Below are 19,241 nucleotides of genomic sequence, written 5' to 3' on the forward strand. Positions count from 1 at the left end.
ATAACAGATCAATGTGACAATGCGAACATAAGTTGTACGCAGTTGAACTAGACAGATAATCATTATAGAGTTCAAAAGAAAGGCCTGAAGGCAAGGGAAATTATTGTTTGGTTACTCTTGAAGACTTGGCTCGAGTATCAATGAGAAGTACCGCCAGGGTTGTTGAGCCAGATGGTTGGTGACTCACAGAATCGGCTGCCATCAACCACCATCCCTTTTCCTAATTTCTCCCCAAGCCATTGTGCTTATATTTTTTCCATGCAGTGTACGGTCAAGAATGAACGTTTTGTTTCAGTAAATATTGTTTTAACTTTCGGATTTGTTTAAGAAGGCCTTAAAATTTGGTGGATGAGAATAAGTAACAGGAAATGCCCTCGGGTGTGTGGGTGAAATGTCTACGTCAGTGTCATGGGATTTGGTTTTTGTCTTCCATGTTCTCCACTGCACCAGATTGTAGTAAATACCCTAGTATGTAGAGAGTAAGTCAGTAATAGGATTGTATTCACAGGTTTTTTACTTATCTAAATTCCTTACTGTTCCAGAATTTCCTCGTGTTTTTATTTTACGAGTTTCTAAATAGGGAGACATTACTTTTATGTGAGAATACTAATTATGGGACTTTAAGGTGTTTTAGTTGTAAGAAATATCGTAAACATAGATTATAAAAGTGAAACATTCTCCCTGAACCTAGTTCAGTTGATATTTCTGGGTCCTTGAATTTCATGTTGCACAAACTTTTATCGTATCAGATGTATACATTTTAAAATCTGGAGTGATAACTTGTTTTACTTGGTACAAATTATTATAATTTGATATTGATTTATTAGTATGGCTAATGTAGTTGGTATGCGTAAAAGTTTTCGGGTAAATGAGAACCATATTGGTATTCAAGTTTGATCAATTGAGCAGTTAAACACAGTTACTGATTTATTGTTTTTGTGAGACAAAGAAATACCTGACCACCACTACTTTTCTCTGGAAATGTAGTGGTTACGTCATGACTACGTCATCATATCGAAAGCGTAATAGACGTCAACGGCCTTCAACGTGCTTTTTGATAAAATCATATTTCCATGAATGCCATACACAATTTTTATACATTGGTTATTAGAAATGAATGCAATAGTGTACAAAAATTGTCGTACTGTGTCGAGCTTTTCCTGGTCTGATATACTTTCACCAGACTTCTGGATGGGTAGTCGCGACTCTAGAGGCCTGACTGTTCATGAGATAAAATTCCATGTTATTAAACAGATCTAATTCACTACATTGCGAAAATGTTTAAACATTAAACCTCAAACCTGAAGGTACTGAAAAACGCTTGATTTGTGGAACACATTATGCTGGTCTGTGGGAGAATTTAAAGGGAAATGGTTGGGACAAATGTTTATTCATGTTCCGCTTATCATTCGATTTGATTAACATGCACCTTTCCTTTCCTTATCTGGGGTTTGAGTAGTGGCGACGGTAACGATGCTCTTCAGAATTTTGTATTGATATAAATTAACAATTTGGAATAAGCGTAATTATAAATAATAAGTATAGTAATGGATGAATATCATATCAAGGCAGTTGTCACAGTCAGCTGAACTCTCCTGCACATGCAGTGATGAATTGAATGAATTTTAATATTAAACCTAACCTAACATTTCGTAAAGTGATTGATGCAAGTGGAATGGACTTTACTAACATTGAAGTTGAATATGAAATTGCGTAGCCATTGTCTCTCAACTATAGACCTAAGGCTGTAGCTTCTGAGTATATTGTATTTTATATATATTCCCATATGCCCCTACCTACAGCCTGGAAGGGATTGGGTCTGTATTGCTATTCATTAGTTATACAGTTGTCATAGGTTTACCGTAGTATGTCATGGATGATATTTGTGATTTGTAATTTTCAATACTTTTCCTCAGTGTAGTTTACTAATGCATATCTTACCTTGTATAGTACTTTGTAGGCTTTTATACAAGGTGTAGCTGCGGTGAGTGGTGTTGGTGTTATACTGAACTAAAGTATTAATAACCCCTATCAGTGCCTCACTGATAGCTTATCATCCCTCCAGTGTACTGATTATCATATATGTTGTCAGTTTTTCCTTTTATTAATCATTATGTTATAGAAAGGACATATTCTGATTCTCTTATTTTTATTTCTTCTTTATTAAATAGATGATCAATGTATTTTGTTTGAATTACATTTCTTTTTTGTTTGACTGAGGTTTTCCAGTTTAAAAGTCTGCTGTTGTGAAATAATTATACAAGCATTTTTTTTTTCTTTTTCTCCTGTTTCCCAGAGTACCTAATCTTTTCTTGTAATATCTCTTGAGTTTTTTTTTTTTTTTTTGGACCATTTAAGTACCTTGATTACCATTGTATTAACTAGTTGGGGGTGGGGGATGTTTCTTGGTTATTTGTGTGAAAGAACAAGATTTTTTTTCTGTTAGGTTGTTGCTAAATGATTTTTATGTGTTCAGTGATATGCCTCAATTTAATGGAAATATGTTGTCTTTAGTAGAAACATTTCCCATAGTTTCTGAAAGTTGACTTTCTGTTATTTGATTTAAACTTGCTATTGGTATATTGAAAACTGAATAAAGTAGTTGAGTTCACTGGGAATGAAATTGATATTCATGATAGAATTCATAGTACACATATCTCTAGGCTCAGATTTGGCCAGTTGCTTATTTAGGCTTTAAACTACACAAGCATATGAACTTAGGAATATTAGATATTTATAGTTTCATATATGAAAGGGTATTGCAAACTGAAAACATCTATTACAGGTTTAGATATGAAAATCTTCATTATGGAATCTTAATAATTTATGATAACGTCACCATTTAAAAATAGGTGTATAGCATATGTCTTTTTTCTTCATTTCTTGTATGATTTTCACTTTTTCTTCATTTCTCGTATGATTTTATGTGACATTATTCACATGGATTTAAAGAATTTGGATACTTCTTTTTCATAAAAGCTGCATATACCTTTTTTCTTCAGAACAGTATCATTTGTTAAATGCAGAAATCTTGTTTCCTTACCTTATAATCCTTTCCTAACCTTATAAAAGTTGGCAATGGAATGAATGGAGAGAGATACATAGATAATATATTACATTTAAAGTGATTTTATTTTTGATGGGATTCAAATGAATCTTGTGAATTTGAATGTATGCATACTGACTTTACTACAGTATTGCTACGAATTATGAGTTATATTTCACATTACTTATAACTTACAGCTTGTCAAGTAGTTATGTAGGATACAGTATATTAGTTGCTAAATGTAGAAAGTTATTTGAAGTTTTGTATTAATTGTCTTTTACAAAATGAAACACTGTGAAGAGTTGTATGTTTAAAGAAAGATACAAGGAGAATTGATTTTTGCTTCTCAAAACTGCAAAAATACTCAGGAGCCTTTGGTGTTCATCCGGCTTTAAAGAAAGTAAAAAATTAATTACAACCTTATTATTTCTTTTTTATACATCTCTCAAAGAAACTGCAATTATTTACAGGGTATACCCCAGAACAAATAGTAGGAGTACTTGCACACTGCATTGTACCCTTAGTTGCCACACTTCTCAGAGTTACTCCCCTGAACTTTCTATGCCTGCTCAGAGTTACACCCCATCTTGCTACACCTACTCAACACATTACATATCCCACATACTTATGAAAATGTTATGAAAAAATTCTGTTACCAGACTCATATCTTATAAGTAAAACAAATCAACTTTTGTATGCTATCATACTGTGTTAAGTAAAACAAATCAATTTTCATATGCTATCATACTGTGTTTTGATGTATTGGAATGAAGTTCTCATTTAATTCTCTGGATTGTCTGATGTTTAGGTATTTTTTATTTTGATATTTAGGTTATTAATACATTATCTAGCATTGAAAATCATTCAAGATATAGTTAAGGATGTTCACTTTCAATACTTTAGTCCTGTCACTAGGTACCCCTGTACAATACTACCAGAAGCATCTGGCAGATGTTGATGAGAATGTGGATTATAGAATGGTGTTGCCTGGTTATGAATTGACCTGCTCATTATCTCTAACTTAAGGTTCCTTATGTTATCACCAATATATATTTTGTTACAATTAGATTATGATTATTTATGTCCTGGTTGGATAGGAAATCTGACAATTTAAACAAAAAATTCTAAAGAACGTCAACGTTGATATCTTTATTTCAGATTAGAAAGGACCTTATGAGATTTACTAGGATGGTAGAGTAGAAATTATTGAGAAAGCAAGGCTCTTGGAGCTCTACTGGAAGTATGGCTTCATCATTTAGGCTGAGAGAGACTGAATGATTGAACTAGACCACAAGTACAGCTCCATGATCTTTGCTGTCTTGATTTTTGCCCACTCCACCACTGTAGAAGAAAATCTGTCTTGGGTCATTTATAATCTGAAATATAAAGAATATAAACGTGAGTGTTCTTTAGGATTCTGTGTGTGTGAAATGTATCTGGTATATCTCACTCACCCTTTATAATGCTATAAAGATCTTTCTACCCTAGTTCAATACTCCTGGGGGGAAAAAAGTTTATAGGCTTATGTGTGTGATTATCAGTTTGTGTGTTTTTAATTTGTTCAAACAGTTTTGGTATGCTTAATGATGAAGCTATTTTGTTCATAATAGGGGAGTTAATAATACCATTATGTCTGTAGGAACATTTTCGTATGGGGAATTTACAAATTTGATGAAATTTTAATGTTCTTCAATGACTTCACTTATGAATAAAGGTGTTAGTGAAGTATCATCATATGAAGCACTTGTAGTTAAGGGCAGTAGCAGATTAGGTATCAGAATATAGAATATTAACTCATCAAAGAATGTTGTTAACAAGATATCAGAATACAGTGTATGTACACATCAAAAGGTCAAAACAGAATTATATTAAAACCTATTAGATCAAATTAATGTGCGTTTTAGATTATACTTTTCCTTGTCTTAGCATTTTAGGATATAGTTATCCTCCTGTTTGATTTACAGTACTAATAGGGTCAATATCCAACAGGCCCAGTTGGAGTGGTGTGGTGTAGGCTGTATTCGAGCCTGTACTGGAAGATGGCTGGTGTTGAGTTTGGATGCTGCCTTACTACATGGACTCCACTCCCTCAGTCGGGGTTACTGGCCAGTTGTTGCTGCACTCCTTGATAAGCAGTCTCTCACAACTATTTCAGCTCTTCCATATGCAACAAAAGCACTGGCAAGAGGTAAGATTAATTTTGAATTATGTTGCAATACAGCCAAGTTTTATTATGGTATTGGAACCTACTCTCACAGATAACCCTTTCCTGCCCAGATGGAAATAGATATATTTGTCTCAGTCATTATATTTAAACTTATATGAACTGAGTGAAATGAATGCACAAAGTCCCATATAAAGGAAAGATAAACCTAAAAACTTATCTTTTATTTAAATAAGCTTGCTGATTCACATGTGAATAAATGCTTAAAGAAAAATTGAATAATTCATAATCACAGTGGCCTACCCTTGAGTTACCATCAGTAATTATATTTTTGTACCGGAAAGCAAAGTTGATAAAGTTCTGGTAAGACAGGTGGATATGATGTAAAAAATTTCGTAGATTGGTTAAGAATGAAGATAACCAGAAACATTTATAATGAGCCTCATGTTTTGAGTTCTTTGTTGAGTATGAGACTTTAGCTCACTTACATACCTAAAGGTAAGAAAGAACTAGAAAAATTGGTTAATCTGTTCAGTATAGTAGGTACATTATTTGGGAAATATACCAATTGAAGATATAGTCAACTTAACTCGGTATTACCTAAGTTAGAGGAAGAGCTTAAAAATGGCTGGTTGTTTCAGTGATGCACCATATGGAGCAGGAGGATGTTGGAAGTAATTGCCAGTGACAGTAAGATGCCTGTTTTTGACAGAAATAGAGGATCATTGTAAGATGTGTAGGCTTAGGGAAGATGTAGAGGTCATGGTTAAGTTTTAAGTAGTTTATTAAAGATAGTAGTGGTAAAACTAAAGTTGAAAATAGAATCCTGCAATGAAGAAAAATTAGAGTTCCATTGAAGGCTTAGGTAAATCGAGGAAAAGTTTAGCATTAACTGTGCAAGAGGCATTTATGAAGGAATAGTTGTCCAATGATGATGATATGTGGTATTATCAGTAAGAAGATGCATGGATGAACATCTTTTAGGATTGTAATGGTATGGTCGGACAGAACTTATGGCATAAGTTTGTCAAGAGAATATGTAGCCGTACATAAGATATAAGGTGGTGTGGTTAGACTCCAGAAAGTTGAATAGATGCATTGAGAGAATTGATGAGGGCTAAAGATATTGCAAATGAAGATGCTGGAGGAATGATGAAGTAGCATTTGATGTGGGGAGATGTTGGTTTCACTTAACAAATCAATTTAGTTTCAAGAGTGAAAGAGTAAGAATCACTTGAGAGTGTAGAAGTCCATACTTTTGTTTAGCACACTGAGGATGTGTGTAAGTGATGTTTAGAGGCTGTTTATAAATGACACACCCCCATGGGACTGGAATTAGAGTAAGGATGATAAAAGGCATGTTGAAGAATGATATGAGAATGATAAGTGGAATGAAAATAATCAGAAAAGTGTTGTATGTTAAAGAGATATTATGAAAATGGTGCAGTTGTGTAGACTTCATTGCCATAGGCAGTGCTGAATATATTTTGTATTGTAAATGGTGGTATGAGGAAGAAAATGATGGATTCAATAGGTATTCTGTTTAGGGTTTCTTAGAGATGTTGCCTTGTGAAGGATTAAGGATAGTATTCCATGGAAGTGTTTTTTTTAGTGATTGTTGAAATGTAAATTACTGAAAAAAAAGTGCTCAGTGCTCTGCATGATTTGGAAGACTATTCACAGTGTCATGTGTTACGTTGTTGGTGTTTGAGGACAGGGTGTAAGGCTTAGCTTTCTGGAGAGTATATTAAGATTGTTAAGACTGCTCAAGAGACATACAAAAGAAATTCATAAATACTATATGGAAAGAACATTAGGTCTTGTTTATACAGGTTAGGGGGTGAACACACTGATTATGTGAAATGTTATTTATAGATTTTAGCTATTAGAAATCATTAGGGATATTCTGGGATGTCTGGCTGCCCCAGTCACTTTGATAGATAGATATTTTTAAAAGAAACCAATGATCTGGCAGGACTTGTCATATTTGCAAATTAGAACCATTGCATTGTGAAGATTGTTAATCAGTTGGTTTCTTCATACCCTTTTAGAATGTAATATTCCATGCATATATCAAACGTGCCATTATTGTGGTTTATACAACCATCAAAAGCAATAAAAAAATTTCTTTAGATATAAAAGAAGTGACGGTCATTTTCTTTTGCCATGCAGGTCGGTCTTGGGTATGCTTGTTTCTGAATGAAGGTCAGTTGGAAAGTTATTTGCATGTGTTAACTAGTCATAGGTTGTTGCTGCAAGAACACTATGGAAGTCATGCGCTTCTACGGGACCCTCATCGGTCACACATCCTCCTTATGCTGGTTGCGGGTTTGGAACATCTCAAATTTTCCATACCTATGGTAAGCATTGATATGGGCTTTACAGTATTAGCATTGGTCTATATTTGTTTCAATCAGTACATTTTTTATTTTGTTGAAAAGTAACCTCTTTTTGTCATACTTGAGTGAGGTAGCATTAGGAATGGATGACTAGTAGTAGGCTGTTGAGGAAAACCCTCACTTGGCTCCTTCCTTTGTTTTTTTTTTATTTTAGAAAGTAATATTACAGGAGGGGTAATTTTGAGCCCCACCCTACTCCTACCCCTCTTAATTGTGTGTTACAGCATGCAGGAATTAAATGGATTTAGGAAGAATGAATGCAGAAAGACTGGCCTGAAGCAGAGTTAGGAATGGGATGGGGGAACTGAAAAGATGGAAGGATGGAATGAAAGAGGCTTTACAAAACTGGGGCTAGACCATTCAGGAGGGTGATAGATATGCTTTGGGTATGATGAACTATGATTGATATGGCATGTGGAGACACCTTTCTGTAAAGGGGCAGAACTAAGGCAGATGAAGCATTGCGATAAACCAAGGAGTGCTATATGGGACTTGACTGTAGATAGTAGGCTCTTGTGTTAATGCATTTTGCATGACAGAGATTGAATGTTGTTCATTTGTTCCTGGCTCTACCTAGCTCAGGTGGGAAAGGTGAACAAATATTGATAAGAATTATCATTATTATTGTTATTATTATTATTATTATTATTATTATTATTATTATTATTATTTTTATTATTATTATTATTAATATTATTATTATCTGGCCCAATTCTCTGTTCCTTCTTTTGGAAAAAAAAAAGAAAAAAAAAAAAGGCCCAGTCATCTGTTCTTAACGCTACCTCGCTAATGTGGGAAATGGCGAATAGTTTGAAAGAAAAGAAAGATTATTATTATCATTATTATTATCATTATTATGTACTATTCTTTGAGAAAAGATAGATTTGAAATGTTAAGCCACTAGTTATTTTAATTGGTATGGACAGGATGTCCCAGGCTGGATGCAAGCTGAAGGGAGTCTTGGGAGTTCATCAGGAACGAGTATGAACTCCATGAGTGTTTCCATGACTAGTATGGGCTCCACCTTACCCTCACCTTCCCAACAAGACCCCTTTGACTTGGACACCTCATGCTCAGAGGCACTTGAAGAAAGTTGGGTTAGTGCATTCTGATTTGCCTCTTTGACTTTAGAAATTACATAAAAAGTGGTGATGGGATGGATTTTCCATGCAGAGTTTGCATTGAGCCTCATCTCTGGTGATGTTTGTTGTATATTTTAGTATGTTAGGTTCATCTCTGTTTCAGAAACCAAGTGGTTTGTGAAGAATGGTGGATTTTTTGAAAAGATTTTTCTGAATCTGGTATTTATCACTTAAGTAGATTAGGGATGGAAATGAAGTAGACTGTACAATTAGAATTTCACTTCATTGCTACCCGTTTTAAAGGGTGAAGAACTAACTGGTTGTAATAGAAATATGGAGGCAGATATTCGTTGCATGTATACCAAGAGTGCCAGCTTTGGGGGTTGTTTTGCATGGTATTTTGCAGTGTCAGGTGCAGGGGTGTTTTACTTGTTGTAGATGTTTCTGTACTAACATTGTTGTTATCTTAGTTATTTAATTGCTTTCTTTCAGCATTCCATTGAGAGAGAGCTGCCAGTCTCTCTCCCCAGGTGTGAAGACTTGGATACAGCTATTGAAATTGAGCACATCTCCAAGGTAGTTCTGTGTCTTATATATGGGGTAAACCATGGAAAGCTGTGTAGGTATGTATATTTGCGTGTGTGGACGTATGTATATACATGTGTATGGGGGGGGGTTGGGCCATTTCTTTCGTCTGTTTCCTTGCGCTACCTCGCAAACGCGGGAGACAGCGACAAAGTATAAAAAAAAAAAAATATATATATATATATATATATATATATATATATATATATATATATATATATATATATATATATTCATTATACCTCATTGCTGTCTCCCGCATTAGCGAGGTGACTCAAGGAAACAGATGAAAGAATGGATCAACCCACCCACATATACATGCATTTAAATAAACGCCCACACACGCACATATATATACCTATACATTTCAACGTATACATACATATACATACACAGACTTTTTTTTTTTTTTTTGCTTTGTTGCTGTCTCCCGCGTTTGCGAGGTAGCGCAAGGAAACAGACGAAAGAAATGGCCCAACCCACCCCCATACACATGTATATACATCCGTCCACACACGCAAATATACATACCTACACAGCTTTCCATGGTTTACCCCAGACGCTTCACATGCCCTGATTCAATCCACTGACAGCACGTCAAACCCAGTATACCACATCGATCCAATTCACTCCATTCCTTGCCCTCCTTTCACCCTCTTGCATGTTCAGGCCCCGATCACACAAAATCTTTTTCACTCCATCTTTCCACCTCCAATTTGGTCTCCCACTTCTCCTCGTTCCCTCCACCTCCTACACATATATCCTCTTGGTCAATCTTTCCTCACTCATTCTCTCCATGTGCCCAAACCATTTCAAAACACCCTCTTCTGCTCTCTCAACCACGCTCTTTTTATTTCCACACATCTCTCTTACCCATACGTTACTTACTCGATCAAACCACCTCACACCACACATTGTCCTCAAACATCTCATTTCCAGCACATCCATCCTCCTGCGCACAACTCTATCCATAGCCCACGCCTTGCAACCATACAACATTGTTGGAACCACTATTCCTTCAAACATACCCATTTTTGCTTTCCGAGATAATGTTCTCGACTTCCACACATTCTTCAAGGCTCCCAGGATTTTCGCCCCCTCCCCCACCCTATGATCCACTTCCGCTTCCATGGTTCCATCCGCTGCCAGATCCACTCCCAGATATCTAAAACACTTTACTTCCTCCAGTTTTTCTCCATTCAAACTTACCTCCCAATTGACTTGACCCTCAACCCTACTGTACCTAATAACCTTGCTCTTATTCACATTTACTCTTAACTTTCTTCTTTCACACACTTTACCAAACTCAGTCACAAGCTTCTGCAGTTTCTCACATGAATCAGCCACCAGCGCTGTATCATCAGCGAACAACAACTGACTCACTTCCCAAGCTCTCTCATCCCCAACAGACTTCATACTTGCCCCTCTTTCCAAAACTCTTGCATTCACCTCCCTAACAACCCCACAGACATATACATATATATACATATGTACACATTCATACTTGCTGCCCTCATCCATTCCCATCACCATCCTGGTACACATGAAACAGCAGCCCCCCCCCCCCACGTGTGCACGAGGTAGTGCTAGGAAAAGACAATAAAAGCCACATTCGTTCACGCTCAGTCTCTAGCTGTCATGTGTAATGCACCGAAACCACAGCTCCCTTTCCACATCCAGTATGCCACATCGTTTCACTCCACTCTATTCCTTGCACGCCTTTCACCCTCCTGTATGTTCAGGCCCCTATCGCTCAAAATCTTTTTCACTCCATCCTTCTACCTCCAATTTGGTTTCCCATTTCTCCTCATTCCCTCCACCTCTGACACATATACCCTCTTTGTCAATCTTTCTTCACTCATTCTCTCCATGTGACCAAACCATTTCAATACACCATCTTCTGCTCTCTCAACCTCACTCTTTTTATTACCATACATCTCTCTTACCCTTTCATTACTTAATCAAACTACCTCACACATAGTCTTCAAACATTTCATTTCCAAAACGTCCACCTTCCTACGCACAACCCTATCTTTAGCCTGTACCTCGCAACTATATAACATTGTTGGAACCGCTATTCCTTCAAACATAACCATTTTTGCTCTCCTAGATAACGTTCTCGCCTTCCACACATTCTTCACTGCCCCGAGAACCTTTGCCCCCCTCCCTCACCCTTTGACTCACTTCTGCTTCCATGGTTCCATCCTCTGCTAAATCCACTCCCAGATGTCTAAAACACTTCACTTCCTCTAGTTTTTCTCCATTTAAACTTACGTGTTCCCAATTAACTTGTCCCTCAACCCTACTGAACCTAATTATCTTGCTCTTATTCACATTTACTCTCAGCTTTCTTCTTCACACACTTTACCAAACTCAGTCACCAACTTCTGAAGTTTCTCACCCAAATCAGCCACCAGCGCTGTATCTTCAGTGAACAGCAATTGACCCACTTCCCAAGCCCTCTCATCCACAACAGACTGCATACTTTCCCCCCTCTCCAAAACTTGGATTCACCTCCCTAACAACCCCATCCATAAACAAATTAAACAACCATGGAGACATCACGCACCCCTGCTGCAAACCAACATTCACTGGGAACCAGTCACTTTCCTTTCTAACTATTCGTACACATGCCTTACATTCTCAATTAAAGCTTTTCACTGCTTCTAGCAACTTACCTCACACACCATATACACCATATATATATATATTTATATTATTTTGCTTTGTCGCTGTCTCCCGCATTTGTGAGGTAGCGCAAGGAAACAGACGAAAGAAATGGCCCAACCCACCCCCATACACATGTATATACATACACGTCCACACACGCACATATGCTTACCTATACATCTCAATGTACACATATATATACACACACAGACACATACATATATACCCATGCACACCATTCACACTGTCTGCCTTTATTCATTCCCATCGCCTCTCGCCACACTTGTAATACCATCCCCCTCCCCCCTCATGTGTGCGAGGTAGCGCTAGGAAAAGACAACAAAGGCCCCATTCGTTCACACTCAGTCTCTAGCTGTCATGCAATAATGCCCGAAACCACAGCTCCCTTTCCACATCCAGGCCCCACACAACTTTCCATGGATTACCCCAGACACTTCACATGCCCTGATTCAATCCACTGACAGCACGTCAACCCCGGTATTCCACATCGATCCAGTTCACTCTATTCCTTGCCCGCCTTTCACCCTCCTGCATGTTCAGGCCTCGATCACTCAAAATCTTTTTCACTCCATCCTTCCACCTCCAATTTGGTCTCCCACTTCTCCTCGTTCCCTCCACCTCCGACACATATATCCTCTTGGTCAATCTTTCACCACTCATTCTCTCCATGTGCCCAAACCATTTCAAAACACCCTCTTCTGCTCTCTCAACCACACTTTTTATTTCCACACATCTCTCTTACCCTTACATTACTTACTCAATCAAACCACCTCACACCACACATTGTCCTCAAACATCTCATTTCCAGCACATCCACCCTCCTGCGCACAACTCTATCCATAGCCCACGCCTCGCAACCATACAACATTGTTGGAACCACTATTCCTTCAAACATACCCATTTTTGCTTTCCGAGATAATCTTCTCGACTTCCAAACATTCTTCAAGACTCCCAGGATTTTCGCCCCCTCCCCCACCCTGTGATTCACTTCCGCTTCCATGGTTCCATCCGCTGCCAGATCCACTCCCAGATATCTAAAACACTTTACTTCCTCCAGTTTTTCTCCATTCAAACTTACCTCCCAATTGACTTGACCCTCAACCCTACTGTACCTATTAACCTTGCTCTTATTCACATTTACTCTTAACTTTCTTCTTTCACACACTTTACCAAACTCAGTCACCAGCTTCTGCAGTTTCTCACATGAATCAGCCCCCAGCACTGTATGATCAGCGAACAACAACTGACTCACTTCCCAAGCTCTCTCGTCCACAACAGACTTCATTCTTGCCCCTCTTTCCAAAACTCTTGCATTCACCTCCCTAACAGCCCCATCCATAAACAAATTAAACATCAATGGAGACATCACACACCCCTGCCGCAAACCTACATTCACTGAGAACCAATCACTTTCCTCTCTTCCTACACGTACACATGCCTTACATCCTCGATAAAACCTTTACACTGCTTCTAACAACTTGCCTCCCACACCATATATTCTTAATACCTTCCACAGAGCATCTCTATCAACTCTATCATATGCCTTCTCCAGATCCATAAATGCTACATACAAATCCATTACTTTTCTAAGTATTTCTCACATACATTCTTCAAAGCAAACACCTAATCCACACATCCTCTACCACTTCTGAAACCACGCTGCTCTTCCCCAATCTGATGCTCTGTACATGCCTTCACCGTCTCAATCAATATATATATATATATATATTTTTTTTTTTTTTATACTTTGTCGCTGTCTCCCGCGTTTGCGAGGTAGCGCAAGGAAACAGACGAAAGAAATGGCCCAACCCCCCCCATACACATGTACATACACACGTCCACACACGCAAATATACATACCTACACAGCTTTCCATGGTTTACCCCAGACGCTTCACATGCCTTGATTCAATCCACTGACAGCACGTCAACCCCTGTATACCACATCGCTCCAATTCACTCTATTCCTTGCCCTCCTTTCACCCTCCTGCATGTTCAGGCCCCGATCACACAAAATCCTTTTCACTCCATCTTTCCACCTCCAATTTGGTCTCCCTCTTCTCCTCGTTCCCTCCACCTCCGACACACATATCCTCTTGGTCAATCTTTCCTCACTCATTCTCTCCATGTGCCCAAACCATTTCAAAACACCCTCTTCTGCTCTCTCAACCACGCTCTTTTTATTTCCACACATCTCTCTTACCCTTACGTTACTTACTCGATCAAACCACCTCACACCACACATTGTCCTCAAACATCTCATTTCCAGCACATCCATCCTCCTGCGCACAACTCTATCCATAGCCCACGCCTCGCAACCATACAACATTGTTGGAACTACTATTCCTTCAAACATACCCATTTTTGCTTTCCGGGATAATGTTCTCGACTTCCACACATTCTTCAAGGCCCCCAGAATTTTCGCCCCCTCCCCCACCCTATGATCCACTTCCGCTTCCATGGTTCCATCCGCTGACAGATCCACTCCCAGATATCTAAAACACTTCACTTCCTCCAGCCTCTCACCATTCAAACTCACCTCCCAATTGACTTGACCCTCAACCCTACTGTACCTAATAACCTTGCTCTTATTGACATTTACTCTTAACTTTCTTCTTCCACACACTTTACCAAACTCCATCACCAGCTTCTGCAGTTTCTCACATGAATCCGCCACCAGCGCTGTATCATCAGCGAACAACAACTGACTCACTTCCCAAGCTCTCTCATCCCCAACAGACTTCATACTTGCCCCTCTTTCCAAAACTCTTGCATTTACCTCCCTAACAACCCCATCCATAAACAAATTAAACAACCATGGAGACATCACACACCCCTGCCGCAAACCTACATTCACTGAGAACCAATCACTTTCCTCTCTTCCTACACGTACACATGCCTTACATCCTCGATAAAAACTTTTCACTGCTTCTAACAACTTGCCTCCCACACCATATATTCTTAATACCTTCCACAGAGCATCTCTATCAACCCTATCATATGCCTTCTCCAGATCCATAAATGCTACATACAAATCCATTACTTTTCTAAGTAATATATATATATATATATATATATATATATATATATATATATATATATATATATATATATATATATATACATGTACATATTCATACTTGCTTGACTAACAAATTTAGCTGCATTTCCTTGTTTGCATGTTCCAAAGTTGGTAAGAAATAGATGAATCATTGTGTACTCTGGTAGTTAATATGGATTTTTTTTAATTCATTGTAAAGAGAATTAGGACTTTTCAGTGACTGTGTTTCCTCAGAACAGGCTTGAATAACAGCATGACTTTGAACAAAAATGCATGTAATCTTCACACTGTAAGACTTGCTTTGTTTGGGGACATATCCAGATTCCATAATTGGTTAGCATATTTGTTGTTCATCTATTAAATGAACAATATGTCTGAAATAGATAAGTTTTCAAAATATAAGGTTCATGTTTTAGTACTCCAGTCAAGAGGGATTTATATCTGTTGTGTTTCCTATGCTTTTTTGCTTAGTTTTTGCCCATGTTTTCCATACATGTTCTTTTTCTCATATTTTTTTCAGCAGTCACAAATTGTTTTTTATTTCATCATGTTGAAGTTTAACCTTATAATGTAAGATTTTGGAGTGATATACTATGAACCATCACATATGGAATACCCTGGTTAGAGTTGGTTCAGTTTTATGCTTTCATGTTTTGATATTAATTATATATAGAGTGGTAACTTATGGCATATTCAGCAACCATCAAATAGTTGCTATTGATATTTGTATGTGCTTTGCCATTGTTTTTCTTATGTCACTTATTAGATATAGATAATCTTTGTCTTGAGAGATTACAGTATCTTATCTTTGGTGAGTCACGGAGAGATAACATTTGGAGTATTGCTTTGGAAGGTTTTGTTTATTGTGGATTTGAGCTGCTCATATGTAAAGATGTTTAGATATATGAAATCTAAATTTTTTCAAAAGGCATCCAGAAGAAAAAGACACAGCAGATCATCATCGCGCAGCTCATCACATTTATCATCAGGCGTCACCACACCTGTGGAGTCAGAGGCTCCAGTTACAAATAATGTGACTTCAGGCCAGTTACCTCATGATGCTGCCAGTTTAAACCAAAGAATCTCTTTTGAAAATCTCGGAACCATTCCATTTGATTCCAGAACTGATGTTCCCCATGGTGGGAAAGTACCCAAATCAAACTGTGATAATTTTGATAAAAATATTAATAACATTTCCCGAGGCGAAAAAAATGTGAAAGACAGTGTACAGTATAAAGAAAAATTATTGAGGGAAATCAATAAAGAAAACTGTTTATTCGATAAAGAAAATGTTAATAGTAGTGTGAAGACAGAAAGGACTGTTGAAAATGAAGGTTTCACTAAAGAAAATTTTAGTAGAGAAGAAGGAAATGTTTCCATTCGCCGTCGTCATCTGCCAAGTGCCAAGAATACTGAGAAAAGGGTCTCTTTCACTGATGAAGCTGACGTTGAATGCCATAAAACTATGCACAAGTAAGAAATATAGTTACAGTATGATAAACTGAGGTACTTATTTTGCTCAGGTAATATAATTGCTTTCCATTGAAATATCATGTTTGTGGGAATTAAAAATGCCACTATTATGCTTCAGCAGGTACAGATAGCATCAGAGTCTTTAACTGATTTACTGAAATATTGTCATTTTAACCATTCCTCATATAATTTTATAATGTATCTTGCTTATTTATGTTGTTAATGATATTAGTTGCTAGGTGCCACAGATATTTTTCATATGAGCACTTCATTTCTGCAGCAATCTCATACAAATCTGCATACAAATGTGGGATGAATCCTCTTTCACCTCATTCTCAGCCAAGTGGAATAAAAAGACTGATGCCTCATTAGATTTCCATCTATTACCTCTTCAGCTGTCCCATTTTGTCCAGCTTGATGTTGCTGCCCTCTCTCTGTTTTACAGGTTTTACTTTAGCCATTGCTTCTGTAAGCTTTGTTTGTGTATTCCAGCTGCAAAGGCCTGGACTCAGGATGCACAACTGGCTGCTGGTTTCATTTGGTTTCTGTTTGGAGACCAATTGTGTGAGGATTAATCATTACAACACTTTTCTTTACTTGAACAGTAAGGTTACCATGGAATTTTCTTCCTTTTATCGTTCCCTCTTCCTGTAACTCTTCCATCTTCAACACTCAGGTTTGTAAACACCTAAGGATCTCAAAGTAGCCTCACTGTTCTTTAGCTCATACTCTTCATTGAATAATTTTTTTGCACATTTTCACATATATGAAGAAATGAAGTTTATGTACCTCGCATACACTGGATTGGCAAATGTGGTATATGCTCTATGCGTTTTTCCCAAACTAGGAATGGTTCAGTCTTAAATCATAATGATTTTTTTCTTGTGTATGTCATGAATCACAAAAATTGTTTTTGCTACTTATTTGTGCTCTGGGGAAGGCTGCTGTATTAGTTCTGCAGTGAAAGGGTTAATTGGCTGGATCAGAGCAAATGAAGTGGTCAAGGTAAATCACTTAATTGTCTGTGGGGCTTGTATATGGATTTTGGTAGGTTTTGGTTTCATTGTATTAAGCATAGCGGCTAGAGAATGGATGTGCGGTTAGCTTCTTTTTCATTTGATCCTGGAGCTGCCTTGCTAAGGCAGGAGAAGCATTCAAGTATAAAGAAAAAGCTCATTGTAGAAAGTAATTTGTTAAGGTTGATGAGCCTTAGTATATTTTGATTAGAATATCATTCAATTTTCATTTTATATTTTAGATATTTGGCACTCAGGGTATCTAACTCTGGCATTTTTCCTATTTTCAGTGTTGGAACTTATGCAAAGTAATATCCTCTGTGAGTATCATTTAATATCCCATATTGTAATGATTTTTTCTTCTTTTCTGGATAGCCGCCTCAGCTTATGTGGTGACTTATCAAAAGGAGCAGAGATCCGTGATCTAAGTGACCTGAGGGATTTACTTTCAAGCTTAAAGAACCAGGGACTGCTTCCAGTTTCGTTAGCACTGGATGAACTCTTTGCCAGTCTCGACCAGGTGAGCCATAGCAACTTCCTGTGAAGCTTCAGAAGATTCCATTGGGGGTCTGTTACATTTGGGTTTGCCTCACTGGTCTGTATTTTCATTGATCACATTCACACTGCAATCCCATCTGATGGTGTACAGTATAATCTTAACCTCCATTTCATTATGCTTTTTTTTTTGTACTTTTGTATTTGATTGCTGTTTCAAATATTAACAAGTTAACACCAGGAACAGCTAAAGAAAGACAGCATTCACTCACATCCATTCTCTAGCTTTCATGTATAAGGCAGCAAAACCACAGCTCCCAATCCACAACCAGTCCCCATGGACCTGTCTAATGTTTTACCCAGGACACTTCACATAACCTGGTTCAGTCTATTGACAGCACTTTATCCTCTTTATACCATATCATTCCAATTCACCTGACCCATGCATGCCTGTCATACTCCTGTATGCTCAGGCCCTCCATTTAACCTCCATTTCATTATGCTTTTTTTTTTTGTACTTTTGTATTTGATTGCTGTTTCAAATATTAACAAGTTAACACCAGGAACAGCTAAAGAAAGACAGCATTCACTCACATCCATTCTCTAGCTTTCATGTATAAGGCAGCAAAACCACAGCTCCCAATCCACAACCAGTCCCCATGGACCTTTCTAATGTTTTACCCAGGACACTTCACATAACCTGGTTCAGTCTATTGACAGCACTTCATCCTCTTTATACCATATCATTCCAATTCACCTGACCCATGCATGCCTGTCATACTCCTGTATGCTCAGGCCCTGATCACTCAAAATTTTTTCTCACTCTGACCTTCTATCTCCAATTTGGTCTTCTCATTCTCCTTGAGCCCTCCACTTCTGACACATATATATCATGTTTGTCAGCCTTTCGTCACTCATTTTCTCCATAAATGCAAACCATTTCAGTGTTCCCTCCTCAGGTCTCAACACCCTTTTTATGAACACACCTCTCTCCCTTACCTTTTTATTATTTATTTGATCAGACCACCACACACCTTATATTGTCCTCATACATACCATGTCCAACACAATCTCCTCTGTAGTCCGTGCCTTTTATCAGTATACCATTGTTGGACTACTGTACTTTCAAATATACCCATTTTTGTCATATCAGATAGATCTCCCTTTCCACACATTCCTCATTGCTTCCAGAACCTTCAACCCCTTCCTCATCTGGTGACTCACTTCCAC

The 19,241-nt window shown here is 37.7% G+C and overlaps 1 protein-coding gene across 3 annotated transcripts in view; it reads left to right on the plus strand.

Moving 5' to 3' along the window:
- LOC139765170 (uncharacterized) overlaps positions 1 to 19,241 on the plus strand; it is a 64,991-nt gene that overhangs the window by 6,314 nt on the left and 39,436 nt on the right. For 2 of the 3 annotated variants that reach the window (XR_011716598.1, XM_071692423.1), the window contains exons 2-7: positions 5,036 to 5,234; positions 7,383 to 7,570; positions 8,536 to 8,706; positions 9,184 to 9,267; positions 15,956 to 16,500; positions 17,892 to 18,036. Coding sequence is in view for 2 of the 3 variants with exons in the window: in XM_071692423.1 (XP_071548524.1) it covers positions 5,036 to 5,234; positions 7,383 to 7,570; positions 8,536 to 8,706; positions 9,184 to 9,267; positions 15,956 to 16,500; positions 17,892 to 18,036 (1,332 nt within the window). In the remaining variant the exon portion in view is untranslated. The remainder of the gene's footprint in view (positions 1 to 5,035; positions 5,235 to 7,382; positions 7,571 to 8,535; positions 8,707 to 9,183; positions 9,268 to 15,955; positions 16,501 to 17,891; positions 18,037 to 19,241) is intronic. The other variant, XM_071692425.1, reaches the window with a different exon arrangement.

Source organism: Panulirus ornatus, chromosome 53 (assembly GCF_036320965.1).
Source record: "Panulirus ornatus isolate Po-2019 chromosome 53, ASM3632096v1, whole genome shotgun sequence".
In the NCBI taxonomy this organism is placed as follows: Eukaryota; Metazoa; Arthropoda; class Malacostraca; order Decapoda; family Palinuridae; genus Panulirus; species Panulirus ornatus.